The sequence below is a fragment of the Rattus rattus genome, chromosome 15 (genome assembly GCF_011064425.1).
Source record: "Rattus rattus isolate New Zealand chromosome 15, Rrattus_CSIRO_v1, whole genome shotgun sequence".
Lineage (NCBI taxonomy): Eukaryota > Metazoa > Chordata > Mammalia > Rodentia > Muridae > Rattus > Rattus rattus.
In genome coordinates this window covers 2,210,879-2,232,942 of record NC_046168.1, presented here as the reverse complement: position 1 = coordinate 2,232,942, position 22,064 = coordinate 2,210,879, and the positions used below count along the sequence as shown (strand labels likewise).

The following is a 22,064-nucleotide window of genomic DNA, read 5'->3' as shown; positions in this document are numbered from 1 at the left end:
TTTGGGAACTTTCCATGGTGCTGAAACCAGCTTTCTCTAAAGAGAATTTTGACTTGTTTCAGAGGTTCTAAGCTAAGAAGTCTACTTCCTACTCAAAAATCACCCTTCAGTGATAATAAGTATAGTGTGAGTTTAAACCTTAATAAATCAAATTATATTAGCAACATAAATATTTAAAAGGCAGAAAATGTTGATAGTAAATCATGAAGCATTTTGTTTCAAAATGTCCTTAATATATATATAAACGATTTATTTAAAAATGAAAGTAAATTTGCACACTAATTAAAAATGAAAAGAAGCAAAGAAATCCACAAGTAGGAATGAAGTACTTTGTCAGGGATAAACAGAATTTACTTTCTGGGGTCCTGTGGACACACTTGAAGACTAGAACAAGTGAGTAGCTTGTGAAGAGCTTAGCAGGATATAAAGCTACAATATAGCACTGTGGGGCTGTTCCCAGAGACCACAAGAGACTACCTATAAGGAAGGATGTCAGAAGACATGGGAAAGGAGCCTGTTTTATAGATTGGCTCTTGGTGGTAGATGTACTTGTATAATTTAGAGAGTCCATGAATAAAAGGAGAGCACCCAGGGTACCTTAACGCCAACATGGGGTCTGCAGGGGGAAAGGGACACTCCCTACATGCCCCAAAGTGCCCATCATGAGTGTATGAAGTGTGCCAGACGTTGTGGAGTCCAGCCTGGTATTCCCTACACATGGCCCAAGAAAGTTTTACTCTTTCCTTCCAAACAGTAGTGAGTGAACTCAAGAGACTGGGCTAAGAAGTGCAAGGACGACTAGGTGACCACTATCAGCCTATGTTACAGTGACCAAACTGAGCAATCTTGAGAAGGTTACATCTCTCTGCCTCAGTTCACTCACATGCAAACAGTAGTCAGTGGCCATATTTGCCTTGTAGGTACTTGGAGGATTAAATGCAGAAACACTCAAGAGCCCTCAAAATAGTGTCTGACACATAAACATGATGCAAGATAGAGACCCTCCCCTTCTCTTTCCCCCTCCCCCACTTCCTTCCCCTCTTTTCCCTACTGTGTATCTTATTTTAAGAATGAAACCAGGAGGAGAGGCAGCAATAGTTGAAGAAGTAGCGACTTCATCAACCATCATCACAGCTGACCTCTGTGATGTTTCACAACATCCAGGAAACAAGCCAAATGTGCAAGTGTGGGCCCAGTGCATCCTACCCTGTGAGGCACCCACCATCATTACTCAATCGGAAAAGAGAAAAACTGATATAATTACAGAGTTTATAGAGACAAACACAGCTATGGTTTGACCCAGATCTATGCAATTCACTGCCTTCTTATCCTTCTGGCCTTTTGTTTATCTGTCCATCTCCCCACTGCTCTTGATAAGGGACATACTGTATGCTCACTTTGTGCAGGGGCTGTGAGAAACCTGACTGTGCTCTCTTCCCACCCTTACCACCTTGGGGGAAAGCATCACATCCCTGCTACAAGGTATCCATGTCACAAGAGCTAAACAGGCCATTCCAGGGTGGCATACTCTGAATTCAGTCCACGTTTCTGTTCTACTTCATCAGAATACTAGGACTCATTTATACAACTAAGATCTATCAAACATCTTCTGGATTTTTCCATCCAGAAGGCGACAGTCCATGGGGCAAGGGAGCAAGTACATTCAAAATACAGATAAGCAAACAGTTTTTAGTTAGTGGTGCAAGCAATAGGAAATAATAGAGGGGCAGAGGGTACCTGGGGTGAAGCTGTTTCTACAGAGTGCTGTGAGGGAAAGCCTCTGAGCTAGAGGTAAATTACTAGGATTATCCAGTGATGATGAGGGTTCTATTCAGGAATGCCTATATTTGAAGAACAAACCAAGGTCCAGAGGATGGAGATGATTATGCTGAAAGCAATATAAAAAGGAGGCCAAAAACAATGAGCTATGAGCCATATTTTGTGTAACCAGGAAAAATCCATTGATTTCATTCCTAGTGGGATTAAGGAGTCATGAGCAGGAAACTGAATATAGTCTTATGCTGAATAAAGTCATTTTGGTCAATGATAGGATCCCCTAAATTTATACTACCTACTGACAACCCATCACTTTTTATACTGCCCAGTTTCTCACAATGCATTACTCAGAATGTATTCTGGCATGAAGAAAGACTTAGCTGGAGCTATGGAGATGGTTCGCTGGATGAAGTGCTTCCCCCTTATGCATGAGAACTGGACTAAAGATCTTCAGCAGCCATGTAAATGCTTGATAAGCATGTACCTTGCCTGTAATCCCAACCTTCAGAAGGCAGAGACAGAGAAGCCCAGAGCATGCTAGCCAGCTAGACTGGCTGAATCCATTGACTCCAGGTTCATTGAGAGATCCTGCCTCGATATATAAGGTGGAGAGGAAGGAAGGCATCTGTCATCAACCTCTGGCTTCACACATATGCATACATATGCATGTTCCCCCATGCCAATGAAACAAACAAACACACACGCATACATGCATGCACGCACACTCCAGAGAGAGCACCGTTATGCTGGAATGTGTTTATAACCTTAAGAGGCTTCTCAAGAATGGAGTAGCCAGCCTGGGAGCAAAGAAACCAATTGGGGGACTCTTTCCATTATCTCAGGAGAATTGATAGACACTCTGACCAAGGGAGGGACATAGGTGTGGTCTACTTCAAGGTAAGGCTGTGAAGGCTTGTTGAGAGATTTGAAATGATAAGGCAGAGGGAAGGGGGAAATTTGAAGCCATGTATTGGTTTAGGTGATGGTACAGTGGAAAGATACTGAAGTGAGGAGGCTGAAGAGGAAACTGATTTGCTGTAGAAAGAAGCCTGCTTCTTCAGCTATCCCCAAATAGGGATGTCTATGAGTCATCCAATTACAGAAGTCTAATGATCAACTATATACATTAATGCGGAAGCCCAGGAAGACATTACCTTATAGGTATAAAGTTGAGGAGTCATGCACATATTATGGTATTTCAAGCTGTGGGACCAAAGGATTTTACTGAGACATAGTGTGGGCAGAGAAGAGTGGAGACCCAGGACCAAGGCTTGTCAACACTTAACAATGGGGTACAGAGGAGAAGCTAGGAGATGAGCTTCTTGGGGTAAGAGGAAATCAAGGCGTGTAAGCAAAGCATGGGGAATGGCAAAAAAAAAAAATACTAGGACTGATGGTATCAAATTCTTCTGTGATGCCACCAAAGATGACACTGGGGACATGATCATGAGATTTGGTCCTGTGATAGCCTTTCACTATTAAAGGGAAAGGAAAAGTGTACTGTAGTGCCTGATATGCTGTAGTGTACATCTGCTTAGTGAAATGAGTCATGTGATGCCTATATCAGATCACCCTCCAAGTATGGATTAGGTCTTTCACCTGAATCTTTACTCCACTGTGTTTTGGCCATGTTTGCATTCATTTGGCATGCCTCTGATGATTCCACCCTGTTGGGAGGAATTGGCTTGCACTAGGGATTTAGAGGAGATCCAGCTAGTCATGGAGGTCCTGAAGAAGGAGCCAGGGTACCTCTCTACAGTAGTGGGGGAGCCCACAGCACCGATCCCTCGAAAGACTCCACTAGCAAGCCTGTCTTCATGGTTCTTTTTTACCAAGTAGATCCTTTCAGAAGGGCAAGACCACAGCCTAAATCAAATTCGCAGGAATTCCTTCCTTCGGGTGGCACCAAGGCAGACTTTCTATTCAGTCTTCATTCCCAGAGAGCATGTAAACGTGTCTCGCGTGGACAGTGTATAAGAACCGTCAGGTCTTTTGTATTCAGGAAACAAAGATGGCGGTACCTCAGGCCTTAAACACTGACATGTTCTAGTGAGTAGCCTCATTTAGAAAACAGCTATGAAAACATAGCCAAGTTTGACGCCCAACCCAAAAACACAAATCAGAAATGTCATTGTCCTCCAAAGGTAGAAGGCATGTAGGAGGATGCATTGTTTGTTTTGAAATCTCTATGTCTTATCTAACTGCCCTGCAGATTGGTATCAGTGCTCTAGTTATAGATAAGACATATAAGTGAAGAAACTAGCTCCAGGTTTCAGGGTTAGAATCAGATTCGAACCTATGTCTATCTACCTCACCTATCTCCTGTGTATTTAGCAGGGGAAAGTACATGATTGTTTTCTTGTTTTCAGAATGATAACTTATGGGTCTGCAATTTATGCAACTCCCATTGGCCCCATGCCCTACCCTGGCCTTTTCTGGCTGTAATTTTAAGTCAGCTCTGCATGGGCAGTAAAATCTACTCTCATCCCTCATCTCCAAACTTAATTGCCAAGCCCAGGTTCTGTAAGCCACTAGGTGCCCTAATAAACCTGTGTCTCCTTTCTCGGGCCCCTAATGGAATGTGTCCAAAGGCATCAACTCTAACTGCAGCTGCAATTCATCCTAAAGTCTCCAAAGGGGGCTCAGTATTGATCTGGGGTGTAATTAACACTGTTTACTGCAGGCGAGCTTGGTTAGGTTAGAGAAACAAAGCCCTTTATTAAAATGCCTTTTTCCTGATGACAGGATTACAAACACACGGAGACACACACCCCACCTGAAGAAGAGCCAAACAGCCTTTCTACATGAAACAGAATACACACACACACACACACACACACACACACACACACACACTCAGATGTCTACTCCATTCAACTTTAGCAGCAATTAACTGCAGTGCAGACAAGCCCCACATCCAAGTAAAAATAGAATCCCTTCCCCCTTCTTCCGTCTTCATTTCCATTTTTGATTAATTTACCAGTTCTGTCAATTAGTCATCCTGGAGACTGCAGTTGAGTGGATTTTCCTAAGGACTAGAAAGCTTATTAATTTTGGAGGTAAGCGTCATTCATTAACAGTTGACACTGTCCCAGGTCCTGCCTGCTCCTCTGCCCAGGGTCTTGGGCAAGAAAGCAGTAGAGGTTGAAATTACCACCTGCACATGGCTACAGCCTCCCCCACCTACTCCCAACCAAGACACACAAGACAAGAAGGTCACCTTGAGGTCCCAGGTGGCTCTGGCCCTAGAACATGTCTGGGCCACCTTACCTGTGATTGCCATCCATGATGAGCCATTATAAACAAGTCAAGGGCACAGATGAGTATCTAAATAGCTCAAGGAAAACAGAGTCAGGGGACTACCTGGCATGTATTTTCTCTGTGGCGGCTCCCTGACCTCTCAAGTATGTTATCTTGTGCTGTCAGGATCCTAAGGTAGCCCATTCTTTCATGCCAGAGGCATGTCAGGAAATCCAGTGCTTCCTAAACACTGTAACAAAGACCCCACAGCCCCAGTGACTTCAAGCCTCACATTGCTGTCATCTTGCCATTCTGGAGTCCAGACATCTAGCTTGGGTGTGACTGGCTAAAACTAGGCTGCCTTCCCATAGAACACTGAAAGAATTGACTTTCTGGAGCTTTTAAGCTTGTGGAGATTGCCCCCACTCCAGGGTTTGAGAATCCAGCAATAGGGAAATGAAAACCTCACATCATACCGCTGCCTTCTTTTCTGCCCCATCTTCTTAAGGACTCTTGTATTCGCATGGAGTCCACCCAGATGAAGAGGAAAAATCTCATTTTAATGTCAGCTAATTAGCAGCCATAATGCCATCCAGTCTTACTTCCTTTTTGTCACGGAAGGGGTCCATAGTCTGCCGGAGTTAGGATATAGATATCCTTGGGGCCAACTTTTTGCCCACCATACACCTAAAGTTTCAGCTAAGGAACCTTCTACCAAGGAGACTTCCTGGACTCCCAAGCCAGTTTAGGTGTCCTCTCTGAACATCAAATGCCATGTGTTGACTGATCTGTTTTGTTTTCCCTCACTAAATCAAATCTCCCCTATGGCTAGACACTGTTTATGGCTCCCTAGGCACATAACAGAGTGCTGAAAAAATCCTCTATAAAAGCAAACGACTGTAATCATGCAAAATGATAGTTGCATCTGGTGCTTCTCTTTGAAGGGCTAGGAAGGCTCACATAAAGGAGTAGTTGACGGGATTCATTCATTTCTCACTTTAAGAATGCATCTCTAGCAGCTGGGGTTTAGAATAGTGATAGAGTATGTTCTTAGCAAGTGGGAGGAAGAGTTTGCAATCTCCTGGGGAGGGAGGGAAGGGAGAGGGATAGAATGAACAGAAAGAGATGGAGAAAAGGACTCACTTTATCATGTTTAACTTGCATTAAGGTTAATTTATATTTTATTATATTATATATTTACATATTATATATAATATAAATTTATATATACTTAACTTATATTAAGGTTAAAGTTCATGAAAACAGGGAAAATGGCAATAAGCAGGCCATGATTTCAAAAGCTGCAATGCTTTTATAAATTGGAAAACACAGAGTAACTTTTGAGTATGGGAGGAGTCTGTGAAATAGTGGCCATTTATTACTCATGTCTTCCGCTTCTGTGTATCACTGCCAAGCACTCAAAAGACAGAGCCTTCCATCCCTGCAGTACCTACTCAAGGAGAAGTAATCAAACACCAATCACATGGACAAACATATTTGGCAAAGAGAGATCCTGGAGCAGAAGCTGCAGCAATACAAAGGCTCTGGGGGGGACTGTGCTTGGTAGGTGAGCATCAATGAGAGAGGGTGGGCAGTCTGTTATGAGAAAGAGCAGCTGGGGCAGCTGGTGACCTAGGGCATGTGAGGACCTACATTCAGGCCCCCTTCACACAACTGGTACCCTACCTGCTGTATGCCACCCATAGGACATGGGAGTTGGGCAACATGATAGCCCTGCAAGCCATGGTAAGGACTTTCAATGTTACTATAGTAGGGAAAGGGACATCGAGGAAGGTTTTAGGGAGAGGAGTAGATGGGTGTCTGCGACCATTTAGGAATGAAGCATCAGAAGGAAGAGTGAATACTGGGAAATGAGAACGTTCTTAAGATGTCAAATCTCATGGTTTGGAGCAATGCCAGGGTATACATTAGTAAGTCCATTTGTAAACTAGCTGTGGAGGGTCAGGCTGAGAGCCAAGGATAAGGGGGGCTAGGGAGATGGCTCAGTAAAGTGTTTGCAGTTGTGAAGGCATTAAGTTGATCTACAGAGCCCATACACAAAAACCAGATGTGGCGGTGCGTGTTTGTAATCTTGATGGTTCAATAAACATCCATCTTAGACAACTTGGCAATTTGCAGGCCAATGAGGGATCCCGAGTCAAAACTGAGATGGGGGTTCCTGAGGAAGGATGCTTGAGGTTGACCTCTGGCACATACGCAAGCATACATATATGTACATATACATATATACATATACATATACATTTACATATATATGCATTCACATACAGAGAAACAAGGTTTTGGTTTGAGCACAGACCAATTCATAACTTCTGTGGGCTCTAAGATTCTTGGAAAAATTCATAAAATGTTTGAATTGACACATTTCACTAAGAAACCTTGGCAGTCCCTCCTCATTTTTTATCTTCAATGATCTTAATGAAAACTCTTAAAGGCCATAGCTTTTGCTTAGTCCAGACAGCCCTGCCTTGATTTCCCAAATGCTAAAGTTACAGGTATGTGCCACTGTGTCTACTTGTGTGTCTTTGGGTTGTTTGGTTAATTGCTTGCTTGGTTTTGATTTTTGTTTTTGGTAACTGATTCAGGGAAGACTGGAACATTAACAGTGATCTGGTTTTTCTTACTTTAAATGAATACCACCACCCTTAGTACTTGTGTGCATTGAAAGACAGAGAAGGGGGAGGCTCTCTTATGTGTGTAATTGACCCGTGTTAAATATATCAGCTAATTCAAGCCCCTGTGTGTGTCACATGATTCTATTTTGACAGCTCAGCAGGTGGCATCAATAACTGAATCTCGGGGACTGCCATCCTGTCCACCGGCTTTCAGTCTGTCTTACAGGTCCTTTATCTGTTGGATTGCTGTGAGGACCTGCTGTCCCTCCCATCATCACCAAGCACAGAACAGAGCTCTGTAGCAGAAGGAAGGCAATGAATGCTCCACTAGGCAAAGCTCCTTCAAGCTGTGACAGTCTCTTTTCTATCTTTAACCTCAGAATAAGCATTTCAATAGGATTTATCTTTTGTATGGGCGTCCTTAACCCTGGGGTCATCCAGTACATCCGGAAATTGTAATGGCTTTTGAAAATCCCTGCACTGAGACAAAGTTGTGAATTGAAATTTTACATGTGAGGGGGGAAAAAAGGATCATTAAGCTTAGGGAGAAAACATGGAAACTGAAGCAAATATTAACATAATAATGTGCTGAGTGTGGTGGGATAGAAGGGCATATGCTGATGCAGGACAGGGAATTATGAAGTGTTTCTAACATAGAGTTTATTTTAAGCTGAACATGGAATTTAGATTCCCAGTGTCAAAGACAGCAGATGCTGACTAAACAATGCAAGCAGGTAGTGCTCATGGCGCATGCCTTTAGTCCCAGCACTGAGAAGGCAGAGGCAGGGCAAGTGAATCTCTGTGAGTTCAAGGCCAGCCGAGTCTACGGGACTAGTCCTAGGACAGCTAAGGCTACACAGAGGACCCTCTCTTGAAAAACATGACAAAACAAAAAGCTTTGCAAGCCGAACAACTGCACCTGTGACGTCAGAGTAGAGTGCTTGACTCACCCTGAGGTCAAACCCCAGCACCACCCAAAAAGAGTTTACTCTGAATAAAGTGTAAAATAATTGAGCTGAAAAATGACTTCACATGCCTTTTTCCCCAGTGTACCCTCTGTGTTCTCAAACATCATCCATCTCTGTTAAGAACCTCCTATGTTCCTGTCATCGCTGGACCACAGAATTATGAACTGGTGTTAGTCAAATGCATACTTGTTGTCCTGGGGAAGTTATTCATGGTAGGGACCAGAGGCAGAGCCAACCATAGCCAACCATGGTGGTTAAAAGTATGAATGAGTGTCATGAGATCAAATGTGAGATTAAACATCACATTTCTCAGAACATAATAAAAGTGATTCTTTTTTTTTTAAGAATTTCATAGAATTTTTTTCCATCTAAGACCCTCTCCACCCCTATATCCACTCAATTTCACATTATTTCTCTGGAAGGAAGGGTTTTTTTTAAGCCACTAAAAACATGGAGTCCAATTTGTGTTGGCCAACTGCTCCTAAACATGCAGCCTTTCCTGCAGTGTGATTGATATACCCAGTGTCACTCCATCAGAGAACTGTTTTATCTTTCTCCTGGCAGCTATCTTTCACTTGTCAGGAGCCTCTTGGCTAGGGGTGGGTCTTTATGGAGCTTTCCCTCATCTGTGATGAAATTTGCTCTGGCTTGAGCTTCTGCAGGGCTTATGTGTGCTGCCACAGTCTCTGTGGGTTCGTAAGTGCATCTACTTTGTTGAGGCTGCAAAGGACCATTCTTTAAAAATCACTACGTCTGGCACTTACACTCTCCACTTCTCCCCTTCTGCATAGATGCCTGAGCCCCGAGGGGAGTGATCTGATGAAGACATCCCACTCGGGGCCGAATGCTCCAAGGTCTCTTACTTTCTGCACAGGGTCCAGTCGTGGGTCTCCACGTTAATTCCCCTTTACTCCAAGAAGCTTCTCTGCTGAGGGTTGAGCGATATACATTGGTCTGCAGGTATAACGATATGTTGTTAGAACTTGTTTTATTGCCACATTCATTTATTAGTGCTGATTCTTAAATGAGTTGTGATGGAGGTATTGTGTATAAGATTTTCCAGTTCCCAGAAAACTTTACCTCAGACTCAGAATTGTTTCAATTTTACATTTTTGTCCTACAAGCTTTCTTGAAATTTTTAATAACCTATGTAATGAACTCTAATTTTTGCATTTAAATCGATTTAGCACATGTGTGTACATGAATGCATACATGCACTATATGGAAGTCAGGAGACAACTTTTGGGAGTGAGTTCTCCCTCTCACCTTTTATGTTCCACAGAAAGAACTTGGGCTCTGTGACAAACACCTTTACTCACTGAGTCATCCCATGGCTCTATAATAGAGTCATATACAAAATTATTATTTGATACAAAGTTATATGTAACTTAAGGATGGTACTGTTACTGGCCAGGGCCCTGCTCTACTTGGGAGTTTACTGGAAGCAGAAGCTCTCTTCTGTGATAACTTTTGTTATCTCTGGACATTTGATGTCAGTGCCAGCAGACAAGCAGGATCAGCAACAAGAAACACTCTTTGGTGTTCCCAAAATTCTCACCAAGTCCACGGGTCCTAAGACCTTTAGTCCTATAGTAACAAATTCTTGAGCAGGCCTTTGAAGCCAAGATTCCTCCTCCCTCAACAGCAGCCAGCATTACCATTGTTCTTGGGACAAGGGTGTTAAACCCTTTGACCCTTAATTACCCCAATGCTGCTTTTATCATCTTACTTGTAATTGTTGTTGTTGCTGCTGCTGTTGCTGTTGCTGTTTCTGTTGCTGTTGCTGTTACTCTTGCTCTTATTCTTGCTCTTGCTGCTGCTGCTGCTGCTGCTGCTGCTGCTGCTGCTGCTGCTGCTGCTGCTGCTGCTGCTGCTGAGTCTGTTGTGGTTGCTGCCAGTGCTTCTCTGACATTGCTATACTGTAGCTCCCTGGCTCAGACTCTGCTGTTATCAGAACCTCTCAGTGGTTCCTATGGCTGTGCCCCTGGTACTGTCAAGGCCATGTGGTTCATTCTATAGCTGTGATGTTCTCCATGGTTTTGCCTTTCCTTTAGCTGTCATGTGCCGCACCACTTAGATTTTGCATCTTGGCCTATTGGCTACTCACTGCTACTGCCTCAGCTACCACTTCTTTCTTTGTAATACCAGTTCAGCCTCTTCTACGGGAATACAAAGGAAGAAAGAAGGAAGGAAGGAAGGAAGGAAGGAAGGAAGGAAGGAAGGAAAGACAAAGACAAAGAGAAAGGGAAAGGGAAAGGGAAACACTTGAAGGGAATAAGACCATCTCTCAGCAGCAAATAACTTTTCTAGCATGCAACAAGACTTACATTCAATCCCCAGTACAGAAAAAAAAGAAAGAGAAAGGAAGAGAAAGGTAGAAAGGAGGGGAGAAGAGAGGACAAGACACAACCACTTAAGAAAAACATCATGATGGTAAACAGTTCTGAAGGTTATCTCCCATTCATTTGGTTCAACATGTTGTCTGGAAATCCTACTCTGACAGACAAAGGGGATGTTTGTACCAATCACACACAGCCTTGTTCCTTTATACCAAGCACAGTAGTCCATTTGCTAGGTGAACAGGTGAAGTGCTTCCCCTCTGACCCAGGTAGAAATAGTTTCAGTGTCACCAAAAGCAGGAAGTCTACTATAAACCATTTGAAATAGTCCAGGCTAGAGATGGCTCCTGCAAGAGCTGGAGCAAGCACCTGTCGTTGTCCTGTGTTTTCTCAAGGCATTCAAAAGTGGAGTGTTCGAAACAGATTGTCCTGGCATAAAAGGTACTCAGCCAAGTGTTTGGTTGGCAGTCATTTGCCCAAGGTAGCCAGGACACCAGAGAAGAGAATAACAGCTGCTCTCTGGGGAGTCAAAGTGACCCATTCCTCGACATTTTTGCTTCTTTATAGGAAAAGGTAATGCTTGCTTACTAGGAACTCACCAGCATTAGTGTTGATTGTAATAATGTTTTCATTGGTACTTCAATGGTGTTTCTACATGCCCAGTGACTCCGAGTGATGATGGGTCTCTGTCATCTATATTAATATCAACCTATTATCTGGTGCTCTTTATTGACCTCGATGTCATAACTGGATCTTGACAACATTGATCTGGAAGACCACAGAAGAAAGTCATGGTCTCTGGGCCAGAAATGGATATCAAATGGCAATGGGAAGGGGGAAAGTTAAAAGGGCAAAGTCTAATTCTAAGAAAACTTTTGTCTTTTAGAGAATTTTAAATCCACTGAACAACTGCTGGCAAGAAGGTGTCTTCCTTGTGTTCTGTTGAGGTTTATAGGAGAAATCTCAAAGACCAGCTATCGCAGTTTATGACAGACCTGAGGCTTGGAAACCTGGGTTTAATGGGGATGAGGAAAATATATATATATAACCATGGTGGCCATCAGTGTTGTTCTGGGGTGAAACCAACTCAAGTGTGTAACTTGGGTTTCTTGGCTTAATTCTTCCAAGCCTGTCCGTCTACCTCTATGAAACAAGGTCAATTACTGGATGTTCGGATTGCCATGAGGAGCAGTGAAATGATGCCTGCCCTTGGCAAACACTCAGCATTTATTAGTGTGTTATTGTTCACAAAAGTCCATGGAGTCAGAGATAAAAATGAGAAAATTGGGGCTCAGAAAAGCAAGTTAATTACAAAAAGCCAAATGCTAAATGCAAACCAATCTCTAAAACCCATGACTGAACATTGATGGTAATGACAGGTATAAATATAACCTGTCCTTCTGCCTCACCAAGCCTAAGATATAGCCAGGTAAGACAGGCACCTAAGAAAGCTAGAGCAAGCATCAGCATTTTGTACAAGAGTCTGACTTTTGGGAAATCAACACATTGTGGGTTTTATCATCTAGTTGCTTTGTTTCCATTTTTGAAACAAGGTCTCTTGTAGTGCAGGCTGACCTCACACTTTGTTCTGTAACCCATACTGGCCTTAAATTCCTGATCCTCCTGACTCTGCCTCTCAAGCACTAGAATCACAAGCATGTAGCATCATGCCCAGTTCAACACAATACAGACCTATTTCTGTAGAACCTGCTGAGGGCTTACCTCATGCACTGAAGGGAGTCCATGAGCAACAATGCTGTCTGAAAGATAACCCTTTGTTTCCTGTGGTGGTTATAAAATGTCTTCTCTCTCCATCAAAGCACGATGGCTAGAAAGTTAAGATTTACCTTGGAATATATAGTAATCTTTATTGTCAAATGGTGGAACCTAGAAACATACTTTTGGATTTGTCTGTGAAGGTCTTCCCACAGATATTTGTCTGAGGAAAGGTTGGAGTCCCCAGACGAATAAAGAGGGATAAAAGAAGCCAATTAGGTGCCAACATTTCCTGCCTTGCTTCCTGACCCATAGAGATATAAGAAGTCCTAGCTAAATGTTGCTATCACCATGAGCTACACCATACCTTCCCTACCATGATGGTGGCCTCTCAAATCTTAAGGCAAAATAAATTATTCTTCCCCACAGCAGTCAAGTGTTTGGTCATAGCAACAGCAAAATAACGAATAGGAAAGGAAAGAAAGGCCTATGTTGAAGGTTTGTCTAGAGCTGTGAAAGAGCCCTGCAGGTAGTAGGTGCTTTATGAATTGGCCCTGATACACTATGTTAATTCCACAAAGAGATCACTCTACTTGTTAACTGTGGTTGCTGAGAGCACCGAGATAATGAAGCATTTGCTTGCCTATTTATACAAAGGTTTAAAGCTTAGATTAGCTTACGTCCATTTTCTGAGACCATCTCTCCCTGCAAGATATGGCAAGGTCCTAGGGGGATAGAAGTGGACAAAAGAGTCAACACTCAGTTCATGTTTTAGTCAATTACCAATGGTAGGCAACTCTAAATCCCCATGTTTTGCCTGCTTAAGAGTTTTAACATGTGACCTGGCCCGTAAGACAGTCCGCTACCAGCTCCAACCCAGCACTAGAATTTCCTCCGTTAACAATGTCTCTACTCCACCTGTACAATGCTTTAGATGCCACCAGACACTAGATTAGTGGTGGGTTAATGACAATGTATTTCTGGAGAAAATAAGCTCTGGGAGCACACAGTCATTCATGCAGGGGTCGTGAGAAGACAGAGGGGCTGTGAGCCGCCCACACAAGGTCCTTGCGATGCCTGTTCCCTGCTGAGGGAGATTGCCCCCACTCAGTGTGAACTGCTCACCTTGGTCTGCTAGGAGATCGCTGTCAGCAGGATATGGCTCTTCTCTTCCCCTCCATGCATCTGCCTCTCCTAGCCATGATTATGTATAAAGCCTGGGAACCAGGAACAGCTTGAGAGTGCAGCCCTAGCCTTCACGGTACCATGACAACCAGCTTCCCAGCGTTCACCCCTAATAACAGGCCACTCACTTGCCATCTCCTCCACCTGGGCAGAGACTCCCTAGGGGGCTGAAGCTGTTCTTGGAACAGCTGCAAGAAGCTTCCTGTTGGGAACAAATTATCAGAGACAGAGAAGGAGGGATCAAAGAGAATTCTTTCTGAGGGGAAAAAGGGCAGAGCAGAGAGTCCTGAGTCTCTAACCTGTGATGTGTGGCAGGAAATCCAAGGACTTGAGGACACTGCCTTCATGATTCTGGAGCTCATGGTCACAGGAACGTACAGTTCTGCAGAGAGAGAGGCATAAGGCTCATGGATACCCTGCCCCACACTAGCCTTGCAGGGAGAGGGCTATAATGGAGTGAAAGACCAATATGAGCCCTCATAAAGCCAGGCCTGCCTGTTAACAGATTTCTTCATTAGGCTCCTGTCGAGACCCCCACTGCCAACTCATCATCTTGTCTGGACTGGAGCCACCTCCTATTGCTGCTGCCTGCTGGATAGACTGTGCTCAGAGACGTCCCCTTCAATCAATATCCTTCCAGAATGGCAGTTCTCAAAAAGGGACTAGACCTGTATAGCTAATAAATGACTATTCTTCACAAAAGGATGACAAATAGGTCCACAGTTAATGAACTTCTCTGTGGACACTAGCCCAAATGCAGACTTTAAATTGACAGGCCAGTACTGAGCTAAGCGCAGGTCTCTCTTCCCTTCCCTTTAGATCATAGATTCTAGCCAAGGCTACCGCATGAGAAGGTCCCACCCTCAGAGCTAATAAGCCCATATGATATGCACACTCAGGGACCAGAGGCTCCTGAAGGGCCCAGTCTCCCCATCCTGTTTTCCTCAGCTATGCAGTAGAGCTGATTCTGCCTCCGCTGTGCCTGGCAGGGACAGGTGCTGCTGCGATCACCATTTCTTTCTTTCTGGAAAGCCTATTCTTCAACCTGGAATTTTCTAACCCCTCGTGAATCTACAGACTTTTGAAAATAATAGGAAGAGGATCTGGGAGTAACCAAGTCATAAGTGTTTGCTACACAAACATAAGGACCTACGTTCTCTTCTCCAGCTCGGGATGCAATGGCAGATGCTTGTAATCCCAAAACTGTGGATCCTTGCAGCTTTTCAGACAGCCAGTGAGCCAGTGTCCAAATGATCGAGTGCTGGGTTCTGTGAGAGACCCTGTCTCAAAATATAAGGTGGAGAGTGATAGAGGAAGACACTTGCCATTGACCTCAGACATCTGTGTAACACACACAGGTACCAATACAAACACACAAATCTGTGCACAAACATACACAAACACACACAAAACACAAGTTTGAAGTTAGGCCAAGTTTACTTGTAAAATGGGGAGGGGACAATGCAGGCATTGGAGTGGTTCGGGAATGCCCTGTAAGTTGAATCTCAAGTGGGAGAAACAAGAGCAAGACAGATTAGCAAAAGAGAAAGGACCAAGTCAGAGAATGTGCACAATGCTTCATAAACACCCTCAGCACCTTTAGAGCTTGTCAACCATATGTCACAAGCTATTTAACCTATGTGGCTCACAGGTGAGTTATGTTTAATCTCACTCTTAATTTTTTATACTTAATTACTAATGTTAAAAATCAAAATCAGGATTCTCCAGAAATGTGTAGACATTGCAGATGAAACAAGCTGACTGTGTGGGGGACACACTTCTCCTGCCTGGCAGCCATCAATGGAGCTGAATGGAAATTGTTGCTTGTATAGAGTAAAGACACTCAAGTCAAGCGACCCCATTGTCTCTGCTGCATGCTGTGTGCATTTATACTGTTCACTCTCTGCCTGGTCCTGAGGCAGATGATGAGTAGACCAGGCAGGCCTGGGATGCTGACATGCTGATATAGGGCTCGGTGTAGGCTGGCCTTCAGGCTGGGGACAGTAGGGACTCTCTGGCGACATCTGAGCAGGGAGGAGCTTTGGAATCAGTCATCTAGCACATGACTGGTATCCTGAAGTCGTATGCACTCTCACTAATCTGCTCAACCATCTCAATGCTTGGTCCACTGTTTGAAGCTCCTGGATTCTGGAGTCTATCATACCGTGAGCTTACCAGCAGCAATGGAAAGGAAAAAGTGACTAATCCAGGGTAGTTCTGCAGCTCAGAGCCATGCAAAGACAGCTGCTTAGCAAGTAGGCTCTTCAAGTACCCAAAGAGAGAGGAGGAGTTGTCATGACCTAGGGAAACAGGAGCAGCTTACGAAGTTTAGTAGAGAGCCCATGAACTCTTGTCCCCTCCTTTTGCTGCTGATATGGGAAGAGGGACAACAGTTTCCTATTCCTGCAGTCCCAAATTATCACAGTTTAGAGAACTTAGGGACTAGAAAACAGAGTCCTGGAAGTCAAGTCTGATTTGAGCTCCATTGGGCCAAAGCCAGTGTCAGTAGAGTTCTGGGGACTGTTGTCATTACATCAGACCCACCAGATAATGTGATAGCACTTTCTAGTTCTTTTTAGTTTTTGAGATAAATTCTCTCAAATTCAATTATCCCACCACAGCCTCCCAAGTACTAGGATTTCACTTTTGATTGGGGGTGGGGTGTGTGTGTGTGTGTGTGTGTGTGTGTGTGTGTGTGTGTGTGTGTGTGTTCATTGTTTGAGACTTGGTCTCACTCTATATTTCAGGCTGGCCTGGAACTCCTGCCTCGGTCTCCCAAATGCTGGGATGCCAAGTGTGCGCCACTACATCCAGATCACATTCTCTGTCAGTTTGCAGTTGTAATTGCCCTTATCTACAACATATTACAAGTTCAAGAGATGGGAGTATGGACATCTTAAATGGTAGAGTTCCAGTATTCTGTCTGCCACAGAAAAGGAGTACATTTTCCAATGAGGCCTAGCACAGACCCCGAGTCACAATAAATGAGGAGGAACACAGCAACCTCACTCTGTATGCTCACCCATACAACTCAGATCTTACCCATGTACCTTAAGCCTTCTGTGTGCCACGTGTGACCCTTGTACTTATGGATGTATGCCATGTGCCAGGCATGGTGGTGTCTCATGAAACTGAAACCCTGGCATCTCTGAGCCAAAGATGAGCCTAAGTATTCATTATTCCCCTTATTATTGATGCTACTTTTGTGCTATGGGGAAGAATTGGATTGTTGCAACAGAAGCCTCTAGAGCCTGGTGCACTTCCTAACTAAGTTTTTCTTAATCATGTGTAGCTCCTCTTTGTCTCATTTCTCTTCCTGTGAAGCTTTGTACATGACGAAAAAAATAGGGTTTTACTTATGCCACTTTGATTTTTTAAAAAATATATACTTCCATTGTGGGAGTGGGACATGCATGCCTTGTACACATGTGGAAGTCAGAGGACTAAATATAGGAATCAGTTCTCTCCTTCTACCATGTGGCTTCCAAAGATTGAACTCAGGTTTGATAGCAAGTATCATTACCCACAGAGCATCTTGCCAGCCCTTTATTTCTGAAAGAGAGTTTTGCTTTGAAGCCCTGGCTTCCTTGGTTCTCTCTGTGTAGTTTAGGCACATAGCAACCCTCCTACCTCGGATTATAGGTGTATAACATCATGCAAGGTATGTGTATGTGTACATCCCCATACAAGTATGTGTGGACATGTTGGGTATTACTGTCACCTTGCTACTTTTCTCTTTCTCTTTCTCTCTCTCTCTCTCTCTCTCTCTCTCTCTCTCTCTCTCACACACACACACACACACACACACACACACACACATTAATTTACAGTTTTAGATAGGCTTTCTCACTGAACGTAGAGCTCACCATTTTGGCTAGACTGGCTTGCCATCGAGTACCCAAGATCTGCCTGCCAGGCTGTCCCCACCCCCACAACCAGGGCTGCTGTTCCAGATGTGCACTGCCAAGTTCAGGTTTTTACATAGATGCTGAGGATCCAGATTCAGGGATCCTCATTCTTATGAGCGAGCAGTTTGGCCACTGAGCCCTCCCAAGTCCCCAAAGTAAATTTTGGCTCATAGTAGGGTTTAGCTCTGGAAGCATATTTTAAAGACATTTATGAAGAAAGTATATATAGGGAATTTTTAAAAAAGATATATGTAAAAGTTAAGGGCAGATATGTTGCCTTCTGCATTCACTTATTCTCTACCTGGCTGTGCAATACATCATGTGGCTGCAGTGTTCACTGAAGGATAGTAGTTTGTGAAGTATTTATGAAAAGCTTGTTTCAAGGATTGAGCCACTGGGCCTCAGTGTTCCCTACTTTTGAATCCTCTAATGCTGAATATGATCTCAATCCCCAATCTCTAGCCCAAGTCTGGAAATCAGGACTCCAACATAATAAATACAGTAGCCACTAACTAAATCTTAAAGTATTTCTCTCACTGTTCTCAGCTGGGCAAAGGCCAAAGTCTTCAGCCCTAGGGAGTTCTTACCCTCTGTGGGGAAACCGTGGGCCAATTCTCTCATTGAGCAAAATTATTGGATGTGTCTCCTATGTAGTAAAAATTGCTGGCTGCATCTCAATCGGTGAGCCTTTTCTCTCCAGGGGCAAAACTGTTGCCTGCAAATCTCCAAAGAAAAATTACCATCTGCCTCACTCCGTACAGAAATTGCCAGTTGTGTCCCCGTTATGGAGAAATTGTCAACCAGGTCTCAGAATGGAAAAATCTGGCAGCTGCTCTTCTCCACGGCAGACAAGTCTGCAGAAGTGATCGATGTAAAACCCATGCATGAGTCTGAGTTCAGTCCTCCCTCATTACAAACAATCCTTTTACATCCCTCTCATCTGCCAAGGTGATAGTGGCTTAGAAGGGAGAGACCTTTAAGCCAAAGTCATGCGTGTCAAATGATAGCCTGGAGGTGACCTATTCCAGAGATGATAATAAATGGACTCAGCAGATTGTAATTATGTATTTATATGTATATGTATATGTAACAATAATTAAGAAAAAAGAAGGAAAAGCAAAGGCTAAATGCAGACGAAGTCCAAACTTGCACTGTGTTCCTGCCAGCTATGAGGACACCTTTATTGACTGATTAATTCATGGGAAAGAGCTCAAAGATTTATGAATGTTGAATGGATTCATACCATGCAGTACATAGAAACTCAAGATATAGTTGGTTTTAATTCATCCCAGCCTGAATTCTCACTCAGTGCCCCATGACAGGAGTGGGAAGAGTAGAGGAGGAGAGTCCATGGCACGCATTACGCATATGAGCATTATGGGTCAGCCTGAGTATAGGAACAAAGCAAGAGAAAGTAACTATGTGGAGTGGACAAGAGTGGGGGTCCTGGGACGTTTGCTCCTTTGGTCTTGTTGGCCTGTTCCCTGTTCCATAATGGGAATTCTCATACATCTGAGCATTAGATGAAACAATAAATACATAGATACAGAGTTTGTAAATAGATACAGAGTTGCAAAGATAGATACTTAGGTACAAAGATGGATACTTAAGTGCATAAGAAATGTAATTTGCATTATATTGATATCTATAAAACATATATATATGCCTGTTTGTGAATCTGCCATATACCCATAGCATAGGTCTAGGCTACCAGGATTCCTTCCCATCAAGAATATGTCTTTAGGAGAGAGAGCAAAGCTCATCTCACCTCTCATATTCCCTTTTTTTCTTCTCCTATGACTTTTTCCTGAAATCTGGTTGGAAACTTTGAAGTTCAACTGAATTCTGATGCCAAGCCTAGGTGATCTCAGGGGAAATTTTAGGAAGCATGTTTTGCCATATGCCCAGAAAAAAATTTGAATGTCTCTAACACTGAAGCAAAAGGGGGTCCCAGTTCCTTCATTTCGCCCATACATAGCTTATAACATGGTAAACCTCAATTCTGAACTGTAGCTAAGTTTGTGTGATTTGGTAACATTTGTCTCCTCCGACCCTGTGAGGCCCTGTGCCCATTTAGTATTGTTTGTATTATTATTATTTTTTTTTCAGGGCCAGCCACTTGGGATTAGCCAGCCAATTCCGGGGCTCAGTCTTAATGAAATATGACTGGCCATCACAGAGCAGTATATAAGAAAGATAAAAGTACTAACAAGTATTTACTGAGACCCTGCTATGCGCAAGCTCATGTGCTAAGTAATGTGAAGTCCTTTTTGGCAACTGGTAAACCTGAAGCTACAACAATCAATACAGTGTCCACAGTCAGTCACTGATGAGGATAGGTATATGTGACACAAGCAGCCTGTGCCTTATTGAAACCTGTTATACTGTGTTGAGTTGATATTCCTGGAAGGCCAGCTCTTTACTAAAGGAAATGGAGGAGTAGTTCAAAAGGAGTTCCTTTCGAACCTTGCTGAGTTAAACTGGAACCAAATTCAAACACTAACATCCACAAAACAATAAAAATAAAGCCCTTAGCAATGAGAATAGAACCAGAAAATTAGGAAATTCATTGAAACAAGAGAGAGAGGCTCACTGTCTCAGGAGGCCTTTGAAAGGCCTGAGGTGCTGCTACCTCTCCTGCTGCTGTTACTGCTGTTGCTTCCTTCTCTTCATCTTCCTCATCATCATCCCCTCTTTCTCCTCCTCCTCCTCCTCCTCCTCCTTTTCTTTCTCCACCTCCTTTTTCTTCTTCCACTCTCCTCATCTTTCAGGAAAAAAAAAAAAGACTTCTTGAGGAGCCATGCCAACAAGAAGTAGAAATCAGTCACACCTAGCAAGAAAGAGAATCAAAAGATCAGGCTGACAATGTCCCTAAAGGACATTGCAGATACCATTTATATATAAGGATACCTGGGGCACCTAAGTCACCCAAGCAAAGGATGTCCTGACCTTTGATTTAAGGCAGTCTGGGGATTTGCTACATCACAACCCAAGAAAAATGTAAACACATGTCCATACAAAATGCTATACATAAATAATCATGGTGCCATTATCTGTCAGTGGGGACAGCTCAAATGTTTATCAAATGACCAATGGGTCAACAGAATACTGAAATTCCATGCAATGATTTAGCAAAGAACATGCTACAACATGATCAACTTTGGAAACAATATGCTATATTAAGTCAGGTACAAATAACCTATGTGCTATGGTTGATTTATATGAAATTGCTAGGATTAGTATCCAGAAAGTGGATTGATGTTTGCCTAGAGATGCAGGAATGGAAAATAAAGGGTTTTGTCATGGTGTTTTATTTTGTTTTGTTTTGTGAGGGAGTTATTAGAAACATCTGAATTTAGATTGTGGTATGATTACATAAACACATCATGATACATAAAACTGCTGAGTTGTGCATTGTGAGTATTTTAGAGTTATGTAGATTACATGTTTTAGAAAAAACTGAAAAGTGTTTAAGCATGTAAAATAATTCCAAGGGCTGGGGGTATAGCTGAGTGGTATTTGCCTAACACACATAAGACTCTGGTTTGTTCCCAAACACCATTAAAAAAAAGACAAGGAAAAGAAAGGAGAGGAGAGGAGAGGAGAGGAGAGGAGAGGAGAGGAGAGGAGAGGAGAGGAGAGGAGAGGGAAGAAAAGGGAAGGAAAGGGAAGGAAAGAGGAGAGGTAAAAGAAAAAGAGAATTCTAAGGTGTCTCCCAATGTGGGCATGCACATGACATTCAGAGATGAGGGGAAAAGTGATCCAGATTTGGGGCTTCCAAACAGTCAGTGTCCCAGCAAGCAGAGTAAGAGACAGGTCCCATGCCAATCCCTTGGGAAAAAAGCAGTAATCCACATTTTTTCTGTCTTCAGAGTGCTAACACTGTTGGCAACTCTTTTATATTCCACAGACACCCGCCCTACTTAGAAGTTCACTGTTAGCTCTCTGGCTGGCCCCAACTCCAGAGCCTGCTCACAAGCCTGGGCTATCTGTATTCATCACGTTTTCCCTTTGTCTTTCTTCTGCCCTACAGTTTTTGAAGAGCCAGAAGATCCAAGCAACAGATCGTTTTTCTCTGAAATTATCTCTTCAATTTCGGATGTGAAGTTCAGCCACAGTGGGAGGTATATCATGACCAGAGACTATCTGACTGCGAAAGTCTGGGATCTCAACATGGAAAATCGCCCCGTAGAGACATACCAGGTACAGACCACTGCCCAGCCCTCAGTATCCAGTGCACTCCCTTTGTGTGCTTTTGCATCAGCCTCTGCCTGCAGATGTTGGAAGGCTGTTCCT

At 43.3% G+C, this 22,064-nt stretch overlaps 1 protein-coding gene across 1 annotated transcript in view; it reads left to right on the top strand.

Annotated features, from left to right (window-relative positions):
- The window catches only part of Ppp2r2b (protein phosphatase 2 regulatory subunit Bbeta), a gene marked incomplete at its 5' end in the record, with an annotated part of 103,477 nt that overhangs the window by 59,708 nt on the left and 21,705 nt on the right, over positions 1 to 22,064 (top strand). The window contains one exon of the mRNA XM_032886016.1: positions 21,802 to 21,971. Coding sequence (XP_032741907.1) covers positions 21,802 to 21,971 — 170 coding nt within the window. The remainder of the gene's footprint in view (positions 1 to 21,801; positions 21,972 to 22,064) is intronic.